At 33.8% G+C, this 21,563-nt stretch overlaps 1 protein-coding gene across 1 annotated transcript in view; it reads left to right on the top strand.

Annotated features, from left to right (window-relative positions):
• Positions 1–21,563, top strand: part of LOC141504772 (uncharacterized) — a 68,477-nt gene that overhangs the window by 7,867 nt on the left and 39,047 nt on the right. Inside the window, exon 3 of the mRNA XM_074210042.1 lies at positions 20,654–20,698. Within this exon, the coding sequence (XP_074066143.1) occupies positions 20,654–20,698 (45 nt within the window). The remainder of the gene's footprint in view (positions 1–20,653; positions 20,699–21,563) is intronic.

Raw genomic sequence — 21,563 nt, 5'->3', positions numbered from 1 at the left:
GCAGAATTAATAGAAACTCTGATAGGATTTTATCAGTGATACAAAATGAAAACATTTTTATAACTTAAAAAATAAATTCCTTGTTTTATAAAGTTATTTTTCCACATTATATATTGTTCAATATAGCATCCTACAAACTTTTGGAAATGATACTTTTTTTTACAGTGATATTCCATTAATAATAAACAACTTTAAATTTCCTTACATATTTGTAGGCAAAGTAAGAACTACCCAACAAATTGGTGTGGTAGAAAGAATATGCAGGCTTTTCTATGAGATCTGAGTTCAAACCTCTGTTCTGCCATTTATTACTACTCTCTAGACCTCAGTTTCCACAGCTGTAAAATGAGGAGATTGGGCAAGATGGTCTCCCTCCAAGTTCCCTTTCAGCTCTTTGTTTATGATGCTAATAACTTCTAGACTCTTGTTAGACTTATAGAAAATAACTTTTAAGCTTTTTGATCCACTTCTCAATGAATGAATGGGGGAAGTTCTGGATAATAGCTGTCAAATTATTTTATTAGGCATTATTCATACACAAGATAAATGTCTTCCAATTTTCTTGTTAAATGTAAGAATTATTATAAACAAGATTGTTGCAAAAGTTTTTTTGGATAAAACATTAAAAGTTTGAGGGAACCATTAAAGGGAACAAAGATGATCCAAATATGTGTATATGTTTATGTATGTATATGTGACCTATTAGAAAAGAATGTTTTAAGATTCTAATCCCTGTGTTAGATAACACACTACATTATTAATTGTGGAAACTAGTTCTACTAGCTTTGTGATAGTAAAGTAGTATCCAGGTTTAAAATGGGGATGACTTATCAGTCTTTGGGTATGCCTTAAAAATACTCAATCTCTCTCTCATGCATCAATTCTTGTGGTTGCACAAATCAAAGAAGAATATTGCTGTTCAGGAAACATAACTTCCTTTTTTCTCTGTCTGAGTTGCTTCAGCTCCCATAATCACAGATTCTCAAAAGAAATGGCCTTTTTGTGATAGCTTTTGAATAGACCTATGTCATAAACTTTGAACTGTAAAGCAAATATAATTTTGGGAATGCTTACTTAAAAATAGGCTAACAGGTTCTTTGAATTGGAGATAAGTCAGGGGCAGCTAGGTGGCTCAGTGGATAGAGCACCAGCCCTGGAGTCAGGAGTACCTGGGTTCAAATACGATCTCAGACACTTAATAATTACCTAGCTGTGTGGCCTTGGGCAAGCCACTTAACCCCATTTGCCTTGCAAAAACCTAAAAAAAAAGAATTGGAGATAAGTCACTAAAGTTGAGATGGAACCTTGTCATGGATGCAAAACTTCTTCACCAATATAACTCAAATTGCCCTTGTTCTGCAGTAATGCCAGTTTTTATTACTGCAGTGGTGCAGACATTGTCTAATTGTGTTACTATTTGCCAAAATGCATAGGGAAGAGTCTGGACAAAGAGTATATCAATTGCAACAAGATTATATTGTAAAAAAAAATGATCAAAATGTGTATTGTAATGGAAGGAGTGCCAGATTGGGAGAATTGCCAGATTGGGAGAATACAGGGAAGACCTGTATTCTAATCCTGCTTTTAACATTGAACAAACTTTTGAACTTGTTTCTTCATTTTTTTAAATGGATATAATAATGTTTACATTACTTGTCTCCAAGGTTATTGAGATAATGAATACAAATCATTTTGTAAATTTTAAAGTGATATATAAATATGAGTTTCAAATAAAAATACTATTATCACTTGCAAAGAACAAATTTATCAACACCAGCATTTAAAGTAAATGATATAAGTACCTTTTGATTCTTCCAGTAATTAAATATTTATCAGTCAAAATATTTTTGGTCCAATTCATGAAAAAATATTTAATATGTAACTGCTGTGGTATGGTACTGGAGAATGGAGATACAAAAATAAACAGAAAACAGTCCTTTCCCTTAAGAAGCTTAAATTCTAAGGAGAATAGGGGACAGCTTATATCCATATGGCTAATAAACACACATACTTACATGTGTGTGTTATCTTTTTAAGAAATAAATACAAAGGGGAAACTAGCTATTGGGATGATAAAGGAAGGATTTGGGTAATGAATGAGGCTTAAGCTAAGTTTTGGAGGAAGCTAGAAATCTTTGAAAGGGTGTGTCTTCCTTTCATGGCAGACAGCCTATGTAAGAGAAATGGGGATGTGAGTGTCAAATGTAAAGGACAGCATAAAGGCAGATAAATAAGTCTGTGAGAAGGGGTAAGATGTAGGCTGGAGTCCGACTGTGAAGAACTTTAAATGTCATACAAAAGAGTTCGAATTTTGTCCTAGAACTACATAGAAAACCACTATAATTTATTGAGTAGGGAAGAGACTTTAAGACTATCACTGGCAATTATATGGAAGCCAAATTAGAGAGAACAGGAAACTTAAACTTGGAAAAGCAGTTAGGAAGCTATTGCTGTATACCAGGCAAGAAGTAAAGAATTCCTACAAGAGATTCTGTATCAGTAGAAGAGTTCTTTCTTTTGACAGTAAGCTACAGAATGGAAAGTGTTAGACATAAAGACAGGAAATCTAGGTTTGAGTTGTGTTCTGACAGTTACAATCTATGTAAAATGGGAATAATATGGTATCATTACCAGAGAAATACTATATAAACATGAATAATAATATTGACATTATTTGTTTTCTTCATGGAATCATAGATCTAAGATCAGAAAAGCCTCATATTCACCAAAGCAGTCTTCTTATTTACAGTTAAAGAAGTGGTAGAGGAATTTAATACAATGTTAGTAGCTAATCCTTTGGTCTTAATTTTTTTAACCCAACAATTCTGTTATAAAGAATAATTCAGGGGGCAGCTAGATGGCATGATGGATAGAGCACTGGTCCTAGAGTCAGGAGGACCTGAATTCAAATTTGATCTCAGACACTTAATAATTACTTTACTTAAGTAACTTGGGTAAGTCATTTAACTCCATTGCCTTGCAAAAATAAAAAAAAAGTTCAGAAAATTATAATGTAACACTTGAAACAAATCATATTAAAGACAGAGAAACATGAGAATTCATATCAATTGATGTAACATAAAGAAAGAAGTATAAAAAACCCAATATACATAATTGATGACAGGGGAATTGGTGGTAAATTAGGCATCCCAAAGAGCTCAAAGATAAGGAGTTTTCAGTGATGAACTCACAACTAGCCCAGGAGTTATAAAAGCTCACGATTTTTAGTCCTAAGTCTTCAAAATTCACAAATTGATTTTTTTTCCTAGAGAGACAGTAAATTACTTAAGGACCTGTTGAAAAACAAAAGTTTAAGAGAGAATGCCTGAGGCAAAGAGTGAAAGAAAAGCAACCATAAGAAGTAGCTGGGCTTAGACTGGAGCGACTGAGTCTTGCCTGCAGGGGAACTTTTATAGTCTAGCCCACTTCCTGAGCAAATGGAATCAGGGAAAAGTGTGTTAAAGGGAAATCCCATCCACTCTATGTGACTGGGATTAGATACCCACTTTGGAAGACTGAGAGGTAGGAAGCTGGAGGGGAGGTAGAGAGATGAGCTGAGGTTTCTCTTACCTTGGCAAATTTATATTCAATCATGAAGGGAACAATTGGAGGGAATTTGCATCTGATTGGGTCTTATGCTGCTTATAAGGGCAGAGGAAGCCCTCAGAAAATGTCAGATGGGCACAAATTTTCTTAATATTAAAATATTTTCTTAACAAAAATTTCCTAATAAAAATATTTTCTTAATATTAAAAAACTAGACAGACATTTCTCCAATACAATTTATTCTACTTCAATAGTGAAATAAAATACAAATACTAGGAACAAAATAAGGATTGTATAGAAATAATCCTCCAAACTTGATTCCAAAGAAGAAAGTGTAACTCATAGTCAAGTCACAATTTCTGAGTCCAAAATTACATCTAAACAGTGTATTTGAATCCTTCATCTCTCTTCCAAAAGGCTGGATCTTCATCAATCCTCTGGAATTATAATTGATCATTATATTAATATGTTAACATAAAACTATTCTGGTTCTGCTCACTTTACTGTATCAGTTCCTAAAAATCTTTCTAGGTTTCTTTGAACCCATCCTTTTCTAAAGGCACTATGGCATTCCATTACAGACATTTATTTTATTCATCTTTTTGGAATCATTGTAATAAAATGTATGTGGAGGGGATATCAAATTTATATCGACTGCCTAGCAGAAGTAGGCATTCAGGAAACAATTAGAAAACAATTAAGTCTTAAACACCATGATACTCACCATAAGTACAAGGGACAGATTAGGCAGTTCTACACAACAAAGGAAAGCTTCTTGGAATAAGTAAGACATGAGTTACATTTTGAAGGGCAGTAAGTTTTAAGATCAAATATGGGAAGGATTGAATCTATATCCTAAATTCTGTGGAGTAGAAAAATAAAATAAGACAAATAAAACAAAATATTTCTGATAAGGTTAGTCAGAGAACATTGGAAGAAACAATTTATGTCTTCCTGAAAATGTACAAATCTAGGTTTGGTGTAATATAATCACCTGTACTTGGACTAGGAGATGATGCAACAACACTTGTTTAGGATCAGAATTCCAAAGGAATGTCTGTTGTGCATCATTTGTGGATGGATTTTTAATTCAGAGTGAAATTGCTGAATCAACTGTCCTCATGATCTTTGATTTTATTTCTTACTTAATAACATTTTTCTTTGGGCTCTCTTTCAAGACTTGCATTATTGTGATTACTTCTGTTCAACAGGAAACAGTACCACAGTATGAGAATGCATAGCTTTATGAAATTCAGGGGCTTTGGATTTATTCTAGAACTATATTTAGAATTACTTTTTTCCTCTGTATTTCTTGAAAAAACATTATATCAAATTGAGTGATTGAGTTATGGGTCAAATTTGAACAAGAGCTTTGCTTTAGTTTGAAAAACTTAAAGGGTCACTTCTGTTATGTCTCCTGGTTTGTAGCATCATACCCAACTTTGAAAATAATTAAGCAACTAGATAGTGGAAGTAGGGGCTTTATATCTAATTACCTTTTGTGGGGAGAACCCTAGCTAACTGGTCATGAGCTTTATTCTCCAACAGAAAGAGAGGAAGACTGGACCAAAGCCGCCTCTGTCAGACTCTCAGGGCTACTGCTTTTGTAGAGGGTATATGAGGAGTTGCTAGGCTGCCCAGAAACTAACCATTATTCATGGGAGAGCAGTGCTTCCTTCAAGTGCAACAAGGTTAAAAGTCTGAGTAAGGGAGGCAGGGCCATAGCCCCTGCTATGGATTCCCAGGAGGCTAGCTACTTTTTTATTTTCATATCCTAAGGATCTTAGAATTCCTTGAAATTTTGCTTTCTCGGGTCTCTCAAGCTTTCCTTCAGGTCTGTGTGGTGAGATAAGGTAGGAGAATCCTCCACTCCCAGCTTCAAAAACTTTTGGGCTGACCAGCGGTGGGAGTAGGATTGGGAGTGGAAGACTGACTGTGGGATTAAAAGGTATTTGGAAGAACTGAGACAGGAAGGTGGTTGCCTCTCTACCCAGAACTTTGTCCTAATTAATGAGAATAGGGCTGCTGTTTTGAAATCACTGTTCTTTTAAAGACAGGTCTAAATTTCAACAATCTGCTTGAAAGTAGGTTGTGTTAGGGGTCAAGACTCAGGTACTAGTTTCTGTTCTGATAACTAACCTAGGGCTTCTGTTTTGCTCCTCCCCTGCTCATATAATACTATGGTTTGGGAAAGATGGTCTATGAGGTAGGTCTCTTAAGGCTCAAACAATTCAAGTTTGATATTTGGACTCAACTTGACTCCATTTCAGCTTAATCTCTATTCTAATAAACTAGGAAGAAGCATTCCTCTGTGAACTTAGGCAAGTAAATTTACATTTCGACAGCATCATCTTCCTCCTCTATAAAATTAATAGCTTCAATTAAGCAAATCCCCAAAGTCCTCTCCAGCTAGAATATGAGATACTCTGCCTACCTCAACATTCATTTAAAAATTTCGAGTTCAAAATTCTCTTTCTCCTTGCAGTCCATCCCTTGCCCATTAAGAAGACAAGCAATATGATACATGTGAAGCTCTAAAAATATATTTCCTTATTAGATCTGTTGCAAAAAAGAGGCAAAGAATAAAAAAAATTGCTTCAATTTTCACTCACAGGTCATTGGATCTCTCTTTGGAGGTGAACAATATTTTCCATCTTAAGTCTTTTAGCATTGACTTGGATCATTTTATTGATCAGAGTAGCTAAATCTTTTACAATTATCATTTCAATATTGTTATCACTGTGTATGATGTTCTCCTGATTCTGTTCACTTCACTTTGACTGAGTTAATATGCAGGTGTTTCTGAAATACTATTTCTCATAGCACAGTAATATTCCATTATAATCATTTACACAGTTTGTTCAGTCATTCCTTACTTGTTAGTATCCCTTCAATTTCCAATTTCATCTTTAAAACAGTTTAATATTTGTTTTTGTATAAATGGGTCCTTTTCTTTTTTTCCTTGATCTCTTTGGGATGCAAAACAAGAAGATGGGTCAAAGGATATACACCATTTCTTTTAGTCTTTAGGGAATATGGGTCAAATTATTCTCCAGAATGGGTGGACCAGTTCACAGCTGTTTCAATAGTATCATTAGAGTAGCCATTTTTCACATTTCCTCTTGCCTTTGTCATTTTCCTTTTCTGTCATATTAGCTAATCTGATAGGTATGAGATAGTACTTCAGAACTGTTTAAATTTGAATTTGTTCTAATTATTAGTGATTCTTAGCAATTTTTATCATTTTAAAGTTTATGATAGCCCTGAATTCTTCTTCTGAAAACTGCCTATTAATATTTATTCACCATTTAGTAACTGGAGAATAGCTTTTATTTTTATAAATTTTTCTTGGTTCCCTATATGTTTGAGAAATGAGACTTTTATTAGAGAAATTTGGTATAAATGTCCTCAACCAAACCCCAGTTTCTGGCTTTCTTTATAATTTTGGATGCATTGGTTTTGTTTGTACAAAAAAAACTTTTAATTTCATGTAGTTAGAATTATCCATTTTACCTTTTGTGTTTGTCTCTCTTGTTTTGTCATAAATTCTTCCCTTATTCATAAATCTTACACATAATTTTTTCCTGCTGAACATGATGCTTTGAAAGTTAGGTATGGGTATTGCCTCCAAGTCCATTTTCAATTCATATCCCCCCCTAAAAAATAATCAGTTATTTATATAATCATCATTCTTCCCATCCTTCCAAGAACCTGTATGCTTAGGTGTCAAGTGTGAAAAAATAACTTGATTAATCAACTAATTATTAGGAATAATTGTTTAAAATAGGAAACTATCCTCTATGTGGTGTGTGTGTGTGTGTGTGTGTGTGTGTGTGTGTGTGTGTGTGTGTGTGTTTGTGTGTGTTGCAGAGAATAAGGGAGCCTTCCCAACAGCAATCCTATTTTCCACTCATTAGAATTGGGAGTTGGAACCCTATATTAGACTCTTTTCCCTTCCTCCACACTCTTCCATGGGACATTGTTTATTACTCCCACTTTCTCACCTAAGAATGCTTTTTTGTTCCCCTTGTCTAGAAGGTTATTTGTAATACTGCCTCCAGATTTTTAAAAAATCTTCTTATGTGACTACCATAAGAAAGGATTACTTGAGGTTTCTATGTTAAAATATAAACATGGAAGCTTATGTATTTTAAAGATTATTTTTAAAAACAGTAGAACTTCCTCAGGGTTATGTCACCCTATAATGATCAATTGGGTTTTGTAATATAAATAATATAGAATTAGAAATGGAAATGATCTTTGGGGTTATCTGTCAAAACCCATTCATTTTGTAGATGAGCAACCTGATAACTCTTTGGGTAAAAAGGGTACATGCTTTACACATGATCATTAAAATATAAGTGGCAGAACCAAGATTTGAATTAATCTAGGTCTGACCCAAATCTGGTATTCTTTTTGAAAGAATTTTAAATTTTAAAAGCCTTCAACTTTATCTATAAAATGAATTAGGGTTCTCTTCTAGGTCTAAATCTGTTGAACCTCCCCAAATCAGGGTATCTGTTGTTAGGAGAGAGGGCGGTATCCAGACCATATGCCTTCAAGTCAGCTAGGGTTCTGTTGGCTTCAGTTATACTTTCATTTCATTTAATCCCTTACATCCATATAATAATCATAACAACAATAACAACAAATAACTATAAAAGCCACTTTGATCTAGAAGCTGGTCTCATATTCGGAAAAATCTTTCAAATCATACCTCTGATATCTCAGGGTTCTAGTAAACAATCTATGAACCTTGACAACTTGCAGAACAGATTTGAATTAGTGGTGGGATTTTCTTCACTGGGATTTCACTACAGCAATAAAATCTAAAATCTGCTTTAAAAAACAAAACAAAACAAAAATCAAAGCCCTGACTATTTAGATAATGCTTTGAGATATTCAAAGCACATAGGGACAGCTAGGTGCTGCAGTGGATATAGTGTAGGCCCTAGAGTCAGGAGGACCTGAGTTTATCTTCACGCACTTGACTGTGTGGCCCTGGGCTAGTCACTTAAGCCCAAATTGCCTCATCAAAAAAAGGAAATGTTCAAAGCACATTATTCAAAGCATATGTTGGAAAGAATGGTGAATTTTGAATTGAGTTAAGTATATCAACTGTCTCCCTATTAGAATTACCTGATGATCTATTAGAATTTTTTTGCTATAGTGAAATCACAGTGAAAATGCTAATACAAACTGAGGTCTGCTCTGATAGTTTTTAAGAGTTGCCTAAAGCCCTGGGATCTCAAAAGACTTGAACTCAGAATTGCCTGGAGGCTAGTTTTCCATCTATTATGTCATTATGCTTCTTGGTAATAATAATTATTTATAAAAATAACAATTGTTTTAACTAATAGATTACAATTAAACAGCACTTTAAGGTTTGTGTTGCGCTTTATAAATGTTATCTTATTCTCACAACCACCTTGGTGGCTAAATACTATTGTTATCCCTATTTTACAGATGAGGAAATTAAGGCAAAGGTTAGGTGACTTTTTTAGGGTCTCAAAGTAAGTGACTGAGGCTGTGTTTAATTCTGGTTTTTCCTAACTCCAGGTTAAACCTTCTAACCACTGTGCTATTTTGCTTCTTTCAGCTGAGAGCTTTTTATAGACTCATTCAGAAACTACTTAAGAATGAATCTGGGGACAGCTAGGTGGTACAGTAGACAGAGTACTGGCCACAGTCAGGAAGATCTGAGTTCAAATCTGGCCTCAGACACTTAATAACTACCTAGTTGTGTGACCTTGGGAAAGTTACCTAATTTAACCATATTGCCTTGCAAATACCAAAAAAAATTAATCTAATCTTTTATTTTAAAATTAATTCTTAATAATAAATTTAATGAATGCCAAAAAGAAAACATTCATATATATAAAGTAGAACAGAAAAAGATTATATATGAAACTATTATCCATTAATAGTTATGTTTAAAATTTGTATACATGTATAGATAAATGTATATACACATGCATAAACAAATATGCCATATATATAACTTAAAATGTATATATGTATATATTACATTAACCATATGATTTTTCAAATGATCTTAATCTTCCATTTTTTCCTAGTCATTTCTCATTAACAAAAAATGGCAAGTGAAAAATTGTAGGGTAGGTAAAGGATTAAAAAAATAATCTCACCAATGATCCACTGGGGAACAGTTAACTTGATTTGGTTAGTTTGCTTTTTAAATGAAAAAATATATATCCTGCTCTAAAACAATTCACTTTCTTACTTTTAAAATACAAAGCTTAGAGTGGAGACTGACTTTAGGAGTCATCTAAAATAATCTTTGTGTCATGGATTCCTGTGACAGTTTGGTAATATTTATGAACAGCTCTCAGAATAATGTTCTTAAACAATTGAAGAAAATGCTAAATTTCACTTAGAGACAAGTTACAATATAAGAACAATATCTCAAGCCTCTTAAAAGAAGGCAATTACCTCTTAAAAGCTAATGGAAATACTTCTTATGACTTCATTGACTACAGGGACTAAAGATTCAGATTGTTGTGGTCACTTTCCCATCATTTGAGTAGAAAGGGACCATGAGGTGCTCAGGTGCTTGGCTAGAGGATCTTGATGCTCAGCTGAATCAACTCTAGGAGTTCTCAATGCCTATAATCCTTCTGATGTGGTCAAGTAAATGTCCTTTAGTTAACTGTTGAATGACCCATAAATCTCATTTTGTTCCAATATCAAACCTGTATTACTAGAAGAATTGCTTGAGGTAAGCCTAGTTCAGAACTTAGAAATGAGTGAAAAATAAAAATAATTTTTTCTCATTAAAATTCATTGACTGAAATCAAGATTCTTATGTACCCCAAACTAAAAATCCTTGTTTTATATTAAATGCTGTAGGTTATTCAACTATTTCCTAACTCACCTAATAGGGAACATAAACTATTAAAAGAGATATTTAGAAATATATTTGGATTTTGTGATATAATTATAATTCTGAGAAGCAGTATCACATAGCAAATTGAACAGTGAGCTACTTAAAAGATCTGAATTTAACTTTGGGTTCTTCTGTTGCAAACAAGTGGTTTAGTAAATCACTTTTATCTGCTTATCACTGTTTATTCATGTTTAAAATGGGTACAATAATACTTGCAATACTGGCTTCACTGGTTCATTGCTTCTTAGCCATTGTAAGCATCCTCAAATTACATAAATGTAAATTATTGTTTGCTGATACTATTATCTGTAAAATTGGGATCCTAATAACAATATCACCTATCTTATGAGCCTCCCGAAGAAAGGAGTCTGGTAATGACAAAATATTGTATACACACAAAGACACAAAAGGCAACAAAGCTTATCATGGAATAACATCCACACATTGTAGCATTTTTGGATGTGACTGTAGATAGTGTTTTGTTGTGTTTTTGCAACTGTTGCTATACACAGAAAAATTGCTGCCTAATATTTGTCCCTGGGCTAGCAAAAATTAAATTGAGATCTGGATCTAACTCTAGGGCCAGAATTTCTTTGTTCTCATTTCCAGGGATGTCACTATACCTTCTTTTGCCTTTCACTTCAATTTATAATCTTACTCAGAATAAAAGTTTTGCCCAGAACCTGCTTTTGTTCCAGGTGTGGTACAAAATTTCTTCTCTTCAAAAGAGAGTCTCATTTTAACCATTTGGTAATTTTCATTCATTTAATTATAATAAAATGGTAAGTAAATGAGTTTTTGTTAAATATATATTCAACCTAACTTAATATTTTTAAAAGCTAAGAAGTATAGTTCTTGGAAATTTTGAGGGATTTTAATTTGTTAGGACACATACCGTTGGTTTAGATAATTCAAAGTAACAAAAATAGAGAATATTAGCAAATTACACATCATAAAGTATGTATAATTATAAATGACATTTAAATTGTATGAATTTCCAATAAAAAATCTGGAAAGCTTTTCTTTATTTAGAAAGAATTTTACAATGGAATTTTCAGCATACTTCCACCTCACACATACAAGCAAAAGAAAAAAAGTCTTTATAGTGGTAATTTTTAACAAGACTGAAGGATTTTAGTATGTGCAATTACTGAGTCTTGGCTTTCTTTTCTGGGTGGTGAACATTCTGTTTGACTTAGTAGTAATTGGAGTGAGAGGAGGGAGAAAGGATTTAAAAATCTGGACTGGCAAGAAGTCCTATTTAATTTATTTTCAGATATGAGAAGTTAAATATAAATGTCTTTAAATTTAAAAAATGTTGCTTTAGCACATGGCTTTCACATTGTATTACTCACCACATTTAAAATGGCTGAATGGTAGTTTTCAGAGCCTTTGACACTGCAGGAGAATGTCTTGTCAGGGATGAGTCACAGCAGTTAGTTCAAGACTGCCCCACCCTTTGTGAATCATTGTCACAATGTCCTTAGTGCACACACGTGAGCACACACACATGCACACACACACACACATATATACCTAAAGTTTGCACAGAAAACTCAGAAGCAACATGCACTTCTTGCACTAAATTCGAATGTTTTCATACTTTTTAGATTCTCAGAATACTAGTACTCACTGAGACAATTACAAAATCGATACTTATGTTCTTCATTGAGGAAATGCACAGTGGAAAGAATTTTTGATATAATTCTATATTCTAATTCAACTCTTATCGCCTGACTTTCTGATCTTGGGCAAGAAATTTGCCCTATCTGAATCTCAGTTTCCTCATCAGTAAAATGAAAGGAGTTGGGTAATAATGGCTTTAAGACTCTTTCTAGCTCTAGCCCTTATTTATTTTTCAATAAAAGGTTATATATAAGAACATCATATCTACTCTCTTACTTTCCCACCTTCCCCTCTCCCCCCACTCCTTTTTTTAATGTCAGATTCCTATTTGTCTATTCCCTTAGTCAAAGTTGAGATGTGAAAAGATTTTCAGAAGGGAGAAAAACAGGACTCTGGTTCAATGTTTGAGTCATTCTGGGAAAGTTGTAGCATTATAAGCAGGGACATATGGAAAAAGTGATTGAGAGACTAGAAGGATATTATACTCAACTGTGACAGCCTTCTAGCTAGTAGCTGTTGTTGAAATCTAAGTATTATATTTGATTATTTATGAAATGTTAGAGAAGAAACATGGCACAGTGGAGAGAGAACTGGTACTGGGAAAGGAAATGACTCCTGTGTTTGAGGAACTGCAAATCAACTAAATATAGGGGTGTGAAATGTACAAAATTGGAAATGTAGAAAGGGGCCGGTAATAGAGGTCTTTAAATGCCAGACAAAAAACCTTATGCTTTATTTTGGAGGAAATCAACATTTATTGCAACTCACTAATCAAGATGAAGTGACCTGATCAGACCTGTGCTTTAGGTAAATCAAGCTGACAACTGAATGGAGAATGAATTTGAGTGGGGAGAAATCAGTCAGGGAGATCAAGTAGAAAGCTTTTGCAATGGTTCAGGTGAAAGGTAATGAAGACCTGAACAGGGTTTTTTTTTGACTATGTGAGTAGAGATAAGAGGATATGTATTAAGATATTTTGATGGTAGATACAACAGGATTTGGCAATTTTTTGGATATGTGGGGTGAATGAGAATGAGAAATCAAAATAACAAAGGTGCAAGCCTAGGTAACTGGGAGAATAGTGTTGACCCAACAGAAATAGGAAAGTTCAGAAGGGGTAGTGGAGTAAAGAAAGGTAATGAGTTCTGCTTTGGACTTGCTGAGTCTAAGATGCTTACCAATGCCAAGGAACTCGGAGGTCTAGCTTCTATTTCTATCCTATGGAGTATTAGAATGTTCTAGAGGAAATCTTTATCTGTTTTTTAAAAATCAGTTATACTTCATGTTTTACTGTAATATTTCAGTTTTAATATTGATTTACTAATAACTGGGAACTGCTTAATTTACAGAGGAAAGATGTTATCTTGAAAGACTGATCAATCTTTTGAATGTCTACTATATATGGAGTATATATTAAAAAAGACATAATTCATGTCAGCAAGGAAATTATAAGAAAAAAGGAGAGAAAAGGGAATATAATTATGAAAATGCTTTGAAGGAAAAAGGAGGTAACATATTAGCACTTCCCAACCTTGGAGAAAGGCAGAAGTAAGGAAATGAATCACAGAGACATATGGCTCTCTTTTCTAATCAATTTAGGATTAAGAAATGATATAGGATTCATTTTATTTTTTAACCCCTAGAATATTTATTTCACCAGTCATTTTAGATTAATACTGAAATAGTATTAATCCATTTTTCCATTCATAATGTATGAACTGACAGCAGGCTGAAGTGATCCAGCAATAAATTGGCCAGTAAGAGGAAGACAAACAAAGATTTATCTTCTTCCCCCAAAAAGCAATTGTGGACCAAAGAGTAGCCAGAGGGACCTAAGATATATTAAAATATATATTTACATATGAAAATGTTAGTTTTAAATTTTTCATTATTTATGATTATTAACTATTTTAAAAATTCTAAGAGAGTATCTATTTAAGATGGATACCACTTTATATATTGTCCTTCTGCCAGTTTGTAGGCATATATTGAACACAGGAATTGGAATCAAATTACCTGGTTTTCAGTATTATCTCTTATCATCTAGCATTTACTAGCTAGTAAATGCTTTAGACAGATCATTTAATTTCTCTGAGAAGCAATTTTTCCCCATTTAAATAAATGAAGAAGTTATTATAATATTTAGATTATTCACATTGTTATTATGAAGGTGAAAATTACAAAGGTCTCTTAAAATGAGATTATTTTCAAAAGATTTTTGGTCAGGATTAATATAGGAATAAGATTATAATTCCTCCAAACCTTAGAAAATGATGCTTCATGAGTTGCTATGGCCAATCTTTTGATGCTGTTACCCAAATTTGGAAAGATTTACATTCCTGTATGATGGACACATAGTCCCCATACTTGATACTTGGTAGATTGGGTTGTACTGGAATATCCTTTTGGAATCTCACTGTTTTACAGAAGCCATGATAAATGTATTGGAGGGATTGTATGGCAGGTAAGTGGAGCAGGGGTTAGAGATCTAGGACTGGAGTCAAGTAGACTGAGTTAAAATCTGGTCTCAAACACTGAGTGACCTGGGCAAGTCACTTAACTCTGCCTCAGTTTCCTCATCTGTAAATTTGAGTTGAAGAAGGTAATAACAAATCATTCCAATCTTTGCCAAGAAAACCCCAGATGAAGACATGAAGAGTAGGACATGACTGAAACAATTGCATAATAAGATTGTAGTGAAGGAAACTGCTATTTTGAAATTTTGAAGTATTTTTTAAATTTTTGGTCTGAATCTACAATTTCATAAGCAGATGGAACTCCCTGTTAAGGAAATCCCTGCTATGAATGCAGATCATCACCTCTAATACAATTCTTAGTTTTTGAGTAGTGAATAAGGTACTGGCCCTGGAATCAGGAAAACCTGAGTTCAAATTCAACTTCATACAGTTAATAATTACCTGTGTGACCTTGAGCAAGTCATTTAACCCCATTGCCTTGTAGCAGGGGAGAAAGAAACCAAGGACCTACTAGTTGTAGGAGAGATTTTCTTTCTTTCCCCTTGAAACTATCCTCCCCACTACTTTTATCTCTAATGAATCCAGGATGTTTGACCTGGACAGAAGACTATTCCTTTTTTCTTTTTGGGGCTGCTCTAATGGGGTCATGGAAGTGATCTATTTCCTTTCATTTGGATTGCTGTGCAGTTGATGCCTCTATTAGTCTATTGGCCCAGGTTGAGCTCTACTTGGAAGCAACGTAAATTCTGAAGGGAATTTTTTGTTCTTGCCCCATATCTTCTATAGTCATGGTCCCAAGGGATGTTATGATTTCATCAATTTTCTATCTTTTGGAATTACTTCATGTGTAGGTATAGATATATAAACCAAATGCATGCATATATTTTAGGTATTTACATAAATGTGTACATCTATCATCTATTTGTCTGTCTTGTTAATGTAAATATTGAATTTCTTCCCCCCCTCCAGATTTGAATATAAGCTTCTTAAGAGCAAGAAAACTTTCCTGCCTTGTATATAATAGGCAATTGAAATCTAAACTCAGTTGAACTTTAATAATCTTTGCAAGTACTTAGTTAAAATTAAAATCTCTACTCAAAAACAAAGTTGCTCTTTGGTCTTTTTCCCTATTTCATCTCCATTGTCTAAGCCATTCCCCTTTCCTTCTACCATCCAGATGCATTGCTGCTGGTAGTATCTCTTTTAAAAAATCCAACTTTTTTTTTCAAAAACTGTTCTTTACCACCTATCAGGCCTTCCAGTTCCTAATGTTGCCCTCATGCTAAACTTATTATAATCAGCTATGTGGCACAGTGGATATAGTGCCAGACCTGGAGTTGGGAAGGTCTGTGTTCAAATTTGACCTCAGACACTAGTTCTACTATTATAGGTGAGTCACTTAACCCTGTTTCCTCATCTATAAAATTAGATGGTGAAGGAAATGGCAAACCACTCCAGCCTAATTGCCAAGAAAACCCCAAATAGGGTCTTGAAGAGTTAGACACAATCGAATAACAGTAACGGACATTATGACCTCAAACTGTAGACAGTCATATCCCAATGACAATCTTAATACAGGTAATTGTCTTATAAATTAGCTGATGGATCACAATGCCCTGAATTATTATTATCTCAATACCTGACCTCAAACAGGCCTCAGTAGTACATTTATCTGAGGGACTGTTCTCTCAAGTGCTTAGTACAATTAATATCTCCTCAACTATTCATATGAGGTTCTGTTTCTTCATAAGCAGGCCATACCTGTTTTCCATACACAATTTTTTTCCTGCCCTACCAAATTTTTTAGTTAGGCAAGGGACTATATTTTAAATGTACAATAACAACACCATTATAAATAAGCAAGGCTAGCTATGGGAAAAATAGAAAGAAATGAAGAGTATAATTATGACTACCACACTTGGCCATGAAAAAGATTTCAGAAAGTGTACTCTTCCTCCTTTATAGAGATGGGTCTAGAGGTGAGGAATATTGTTTATGCTGCAACATGTTGCTATATACTTGGTTTGAATGAACTGCTCCCCCTTTTTAATTCTTTGTTATTTAGTGTGACTTGCTAGGGAGGGGAAAGGATATCTTTGGAAATAAACTGCTCCCCCCTTTTTAATTCTTTGTTATTTAGTGTGACTTGCTAGGGAGGGGAAAGGATATCTTTGGAAATAAAGTCTTGCAAAAACAAAAGATATCAAATAGAAAATTCAAAGATCTAAAATAAAAGAGAAAGGAACTTTTCTAACAGATTTATCATACTAATTCACAAAGTGGGAGATTGACTATATCAAGGACTATCTTGAGTCAAGCAAAGTTGAGATAAAGAATGAATATTTCAACATAACACATTAATATCTGAAAGATCTTTGAATCTCAATTCAAATCCTGATTCTGCAAATTACCCATGTACCTTCTTTGGATTACTGTACCTTCATCTTTAAAATAAGGGAGTTAAATTAGATGAACTCTGTTATCTGACAACCCCATATCTGTGATCTCATTTAAGTTCCATTTTCACCCCTTTTCTCACACTGCAAACATTTGAATGCAAAAATTATTGTTTCTCATCATTGTATCCCCAAAAGATATCAAAGTGCCTCAAAGAGTTGTTGTTGTTGTTCGTCATTTCAGACTCTGTAACCCCATTTGGGGTTTTCCTGGCAAAGCTGCTATAGCAATTTGCCATTTCCTTCTCCAACACCCTTTACAGATGAGACAACTGAGGTAAACAGGGTTAAGTAACTTGTCTATAGTCACATAACTACTAAGTGTCTGAGACCAAATTTGAAATATTTAAAAAGTATTTCAGTAAAAATAGCTATCTAATCAACTTTGTCATATATGCAAACTGCAAAGAGGGGAAGATTATGCAGTTTCTCCGAAACAAACTCATATTGGTCATTAATTTATAATTAAAGTAGCTTGCTCTTTAAATTTGGCATTAGAGCATATTCAACTCATTTTTCAAAGTCCTGAATGAATACAGTAAATAGTGGTCATTTTATATTTCTAAATGGGATGTCTTGTGTTCAGAGCAGGTCTCCACAACCATCTGTGGAGTGTTATTTTCTTTTAAGGATGCATCCTTAAATAGCCTAGATAGCTCCTTTTGAAAATCTGCCTTCTAGATAGGTTTTCATCCATAGCATTTCATTGATTGGAATTTGGAACTGTGATATAGCCATGTGAGAGTTTAGAGGGATGTTAAGAGGCTGGTGCTTCAAAGCTGAGAACAACTGACAGTTTAGTGGTAATTATGTCAAGTTACAGACTGTATGAATAGAATGAACTGGTTTTTCCCTGATACCATTGTTTCATTTCCTCCAGGACTTTCAAGATCTATCCACTATGTTGAAAATACATTTGAGAAGAATTACATAGATTGGAACACACATCTGCATTTACAGTTATCCCTTTCACATCATGACTTTCTTTATCATGATTTTGATAAATTGGGTTACTATATTGGTTCAACATAAGAAATTAAATGGGAATTTTGGGGGAAGTTTTATGGGAGTCATAGATGACACAAAGTTTATAACCAAATATTAATCCAAATTTTACAATTAAGTACTGTAAATACCCCATAATAGAAAAAGGAAAAATTCAAACTTCTCTGTTATGAGAGGAGAGCCAAAAATTTTATGCGTATTTTCCAGATTTCAAGAGAGTTATACCCTTCCCTGCCATGATATGGAAGGGATACCAACTTTGTTGGGGGGTTTTTATTGTTGTTGAGGACAGGAAAGTTATCTTGAGTAATGATCAAACAAATTTAATTTTTGCAACTTGCTTTTGTGGAATCTATAAAATACTCTATGTGTAATATTATAAATGCTAAATCATATTTAATCCTCATCACCCCTGGTATTATTAAACAATTTTATATCACTTCAGAAATTTTTTTTTAAAAATCTGTTTTTAATTGTTTACTAACAATGCTTAGCATACACTTTTCTTCTTTGCTCTTGCTGTTCTGTAATTTCAGTTGTGTCTGATTGACTCCTCATTTTGAATTTTCTTGACAAAGATACTGGAGTGGCTTGCCATTTCTTTCTCCACTTATTTTACAGATGAGGAAACTGAGGCAATAAGGGCACAATGACTTGCCCAAGGTCATATAGTTAGCATGTATCTGAAGTTTCATTTGAACTCAGTTATTACTAATGCTAGCCTGGAGCTCTGATTATGCCACTTTTCTGGCTCTATAGAATTCTTAGTTTCCTCTAAAGCTTATCTCTAATACCACATAGAGCTTTGCCTTTGCCTCAACATCTTCACCATCCTCTGCCTCACCCCATCATTTTGTAAGTTCTCTGTATATAGTTTGCATATATCTATATATCTACAGTTTATATAATTCACTCAAAGAGAAGCAGTACTTCATTCATTGTATTTATTTCATCAACAACTAGCATACAGTGACACATGCTGAATGTCTAACATGAGTGTTTTTTTTCCCTAGGACAAGATTTCAGTTTGTCTGATGCCATTGATGATCATGAGTAACAGATATCTTCAGATATCTTAGTTCTTTAACCCTATCTAATATAAGCAAAGTTTCTTCTTTTCAGGAAAAAAAAAACCCTTATTTCCTAGAAGATATTATGCTTCTTTTTTAATTATGAATGACATTAAAATAAATTACTTGGTATTTAATAATCTCCCATAGTGATATTTCACCATTGTATATATACAGGATCCACACGAAATTATTAGCTTCAACTATTATGTAAGGCACAGGGAAGTAATAGGGAGCAATGTTCCAAGTTCTGCTTTTGATAGCTCTTATTTTCTTACTGCATTGATATTCACATAAACTACCATACTTTTTCTTCTCTCCATCTCTCAACTTTTTTTTTTGTCCTTTTTCTCTTCCACCCAAAGTCTGAGATTACTATAGTATTGTATCTATTTGGTGATGATGGAGAGTTAGGATTAGAAGGAGGAAGATAAAAAAGAATGTACTTAGGGTGGTAGTACTAGGGTACTAGTTCTCTTCTATCTTTCTTTGGGGGGGGAGGGGAGTTTGCGAGGCAATGGGGCTAAGTGACTTGCCCAAGGTCACACAGCTAGGTAATTATTAAGTGTTTGAATTTGGATTTGAACGCAGTTCCTCTCGACTCCAGGGCCAGTGTTCTATTTACTATGCCACCTGGCTGCTCCCTCTTTTCTATCTTTCAACTCAAACCTTGGTATCAGAACACTTTACTCTTATTTGTTTGTCCATGTGATCTAGGGGAAAAAATGGTTTAAAGCAAAAGACCTTTTACTTGGACTTAGTAGTTATTACTCAGGAGTAAAGTTTGTTGATGCTCAGGAATAAGGCTATCCTTATTTTCAAATCTAAGTAAGCAGATAAGCCAATTCATAATCTCCTCTAATTTGTTATCAAAACTATAGCTTGATTTTAGGGTCATAAAAGGAGATTTATTAAAAGAATAATTGGAAGCTGGGAGTTGGTTTAACCCCAAATAACTGCTTCCCATCTTTATACCTTCTTCCCCTGACATTTCCTTTTTGGGGTTTGCATTGCTTGTATTGTGATCCAGTAATTTGAGGCTTTGGGAATAATTTTTAAACTTTAGGGTCATGGTTTCTAAGACCAATGGGTAGAAACTATAAAGAAGCAAATTTAGGCTCAATTAAAAGAAACATTTTCCTAAGAATTATGAACAAAGCAAAAAACCTTCCATAGGAAAATCTGGTCATGTTGGTAATATTTTTTCAGAAGGCCCACACTCTTTCCCATTCTCTCTACCTACTTTACTCAATTTCTTCAAGTTCATTCTTCATGTATAACTTTCTATATCCTTACTCAGTCTCATTTCTTTTTTCTTAAACTCCTATTGATCATTGAAATTAATAGGGAATTCTCAGAACTCAGTCAAATTTTGATTTGTTTGCAGATTAATTTGCAAAGAACATATTTGACAGTATATTCAGAGGCAAATGAAAAGACTGACCCCCACCCAGCATATTTTGTCAAAATTAATGTTTCCCAGTAATGGTGTCTCACATCTGACTTTTGATTTATATTCATTTATTTTTATAATATTTTTATTGATTTATATTTATTGTATTGAAGCAAATCCTACAAAGAAAAATCCAACTACCAAGAGTCCACAATCTGGTGAGTAACAATTTTAACTTTGTTATTTATACAACAGAATACCTTAAAATGTGCAGTGCATTGTACATATTTTCCTGAGATCAAATACACTGAGGAAATTGGGGGTTAAAATTTGTCAGCAATAGATGGCTTATTTTAGTGATTCATATTTGAAATGTCATAGGAAATTGGCACTCTAAATTAATAGGTTTTAGAAGAGTCATAGAGAATTGTTTTATTAGATATTATTTGGCATTTACTGAGTCTATTAGAAGAAGGATAGGGGAGGCATTTTTAACAGTTTTTTGAAGGTGCTCTACTCCTAATCTGTTGGCAAAAAGGACCCTGTATATCTTTTGGGAATTTGCCACCAGGGAACCTAGAAAATGAACCCCACAAAATAAATCATATTTTTTCTGGAAATATAAAGTGATATTTAATAAGAATGATAAGGTCTGCAGGGGAAGTGATTACTTCAATAATGAGTTATAAGCTCACTATAAATGGATTTCTGTCAATCACAATGAGGGAAATGCCTCAGTCTTTACAAACACAGTCTATAAAATATTACTATTAGCTAATTAAAAAATAGAATAATTAATAACAGTTCTTAACATATGAGCCACACAATCTTTTCTAAAAGGAGCATGACTGTGGTTTTCCTTTCATGGTTCCCAAGTGGGATTCCTAATTCCAAGCAGAGAGACGTGAAAAAGAGAAGGAAAGGGGATTTTAAAAAAGATCTCTAATCACTTCTGCACACCCCAAATAGTAGCTTGATAGATTCAGGTCTATAACATGACAGCTATAAAGCTTGATGGAGTTGGTTCTACTTTTTAAAGAAAGGGGTCAGTTTTGAAATAGCTGGGATCAGAACATAGGGAGA

Source organism: Macrotis lagotis, chromosome 1 (genome assembly GCF_037893015.1).
Source record: "Macrotis lagotis isolate mMagLag1 chromosome 1, bilby.v1.9.chrom.fasta, whole genome shotgun sequence".
In the NCBI taxonomy this organism is placed as follows: Eukaryota; Metazoa; Chordata; class Mammalia; order Peramelemorphia; family Peramelidae; genus Macrotis; species Macrotis lagotis.
The sequence above is the reverse complement of the archived record's forward strand: the minus strand, read 5'-3'. Positions and strand labels throughout refer to the sequence as shown.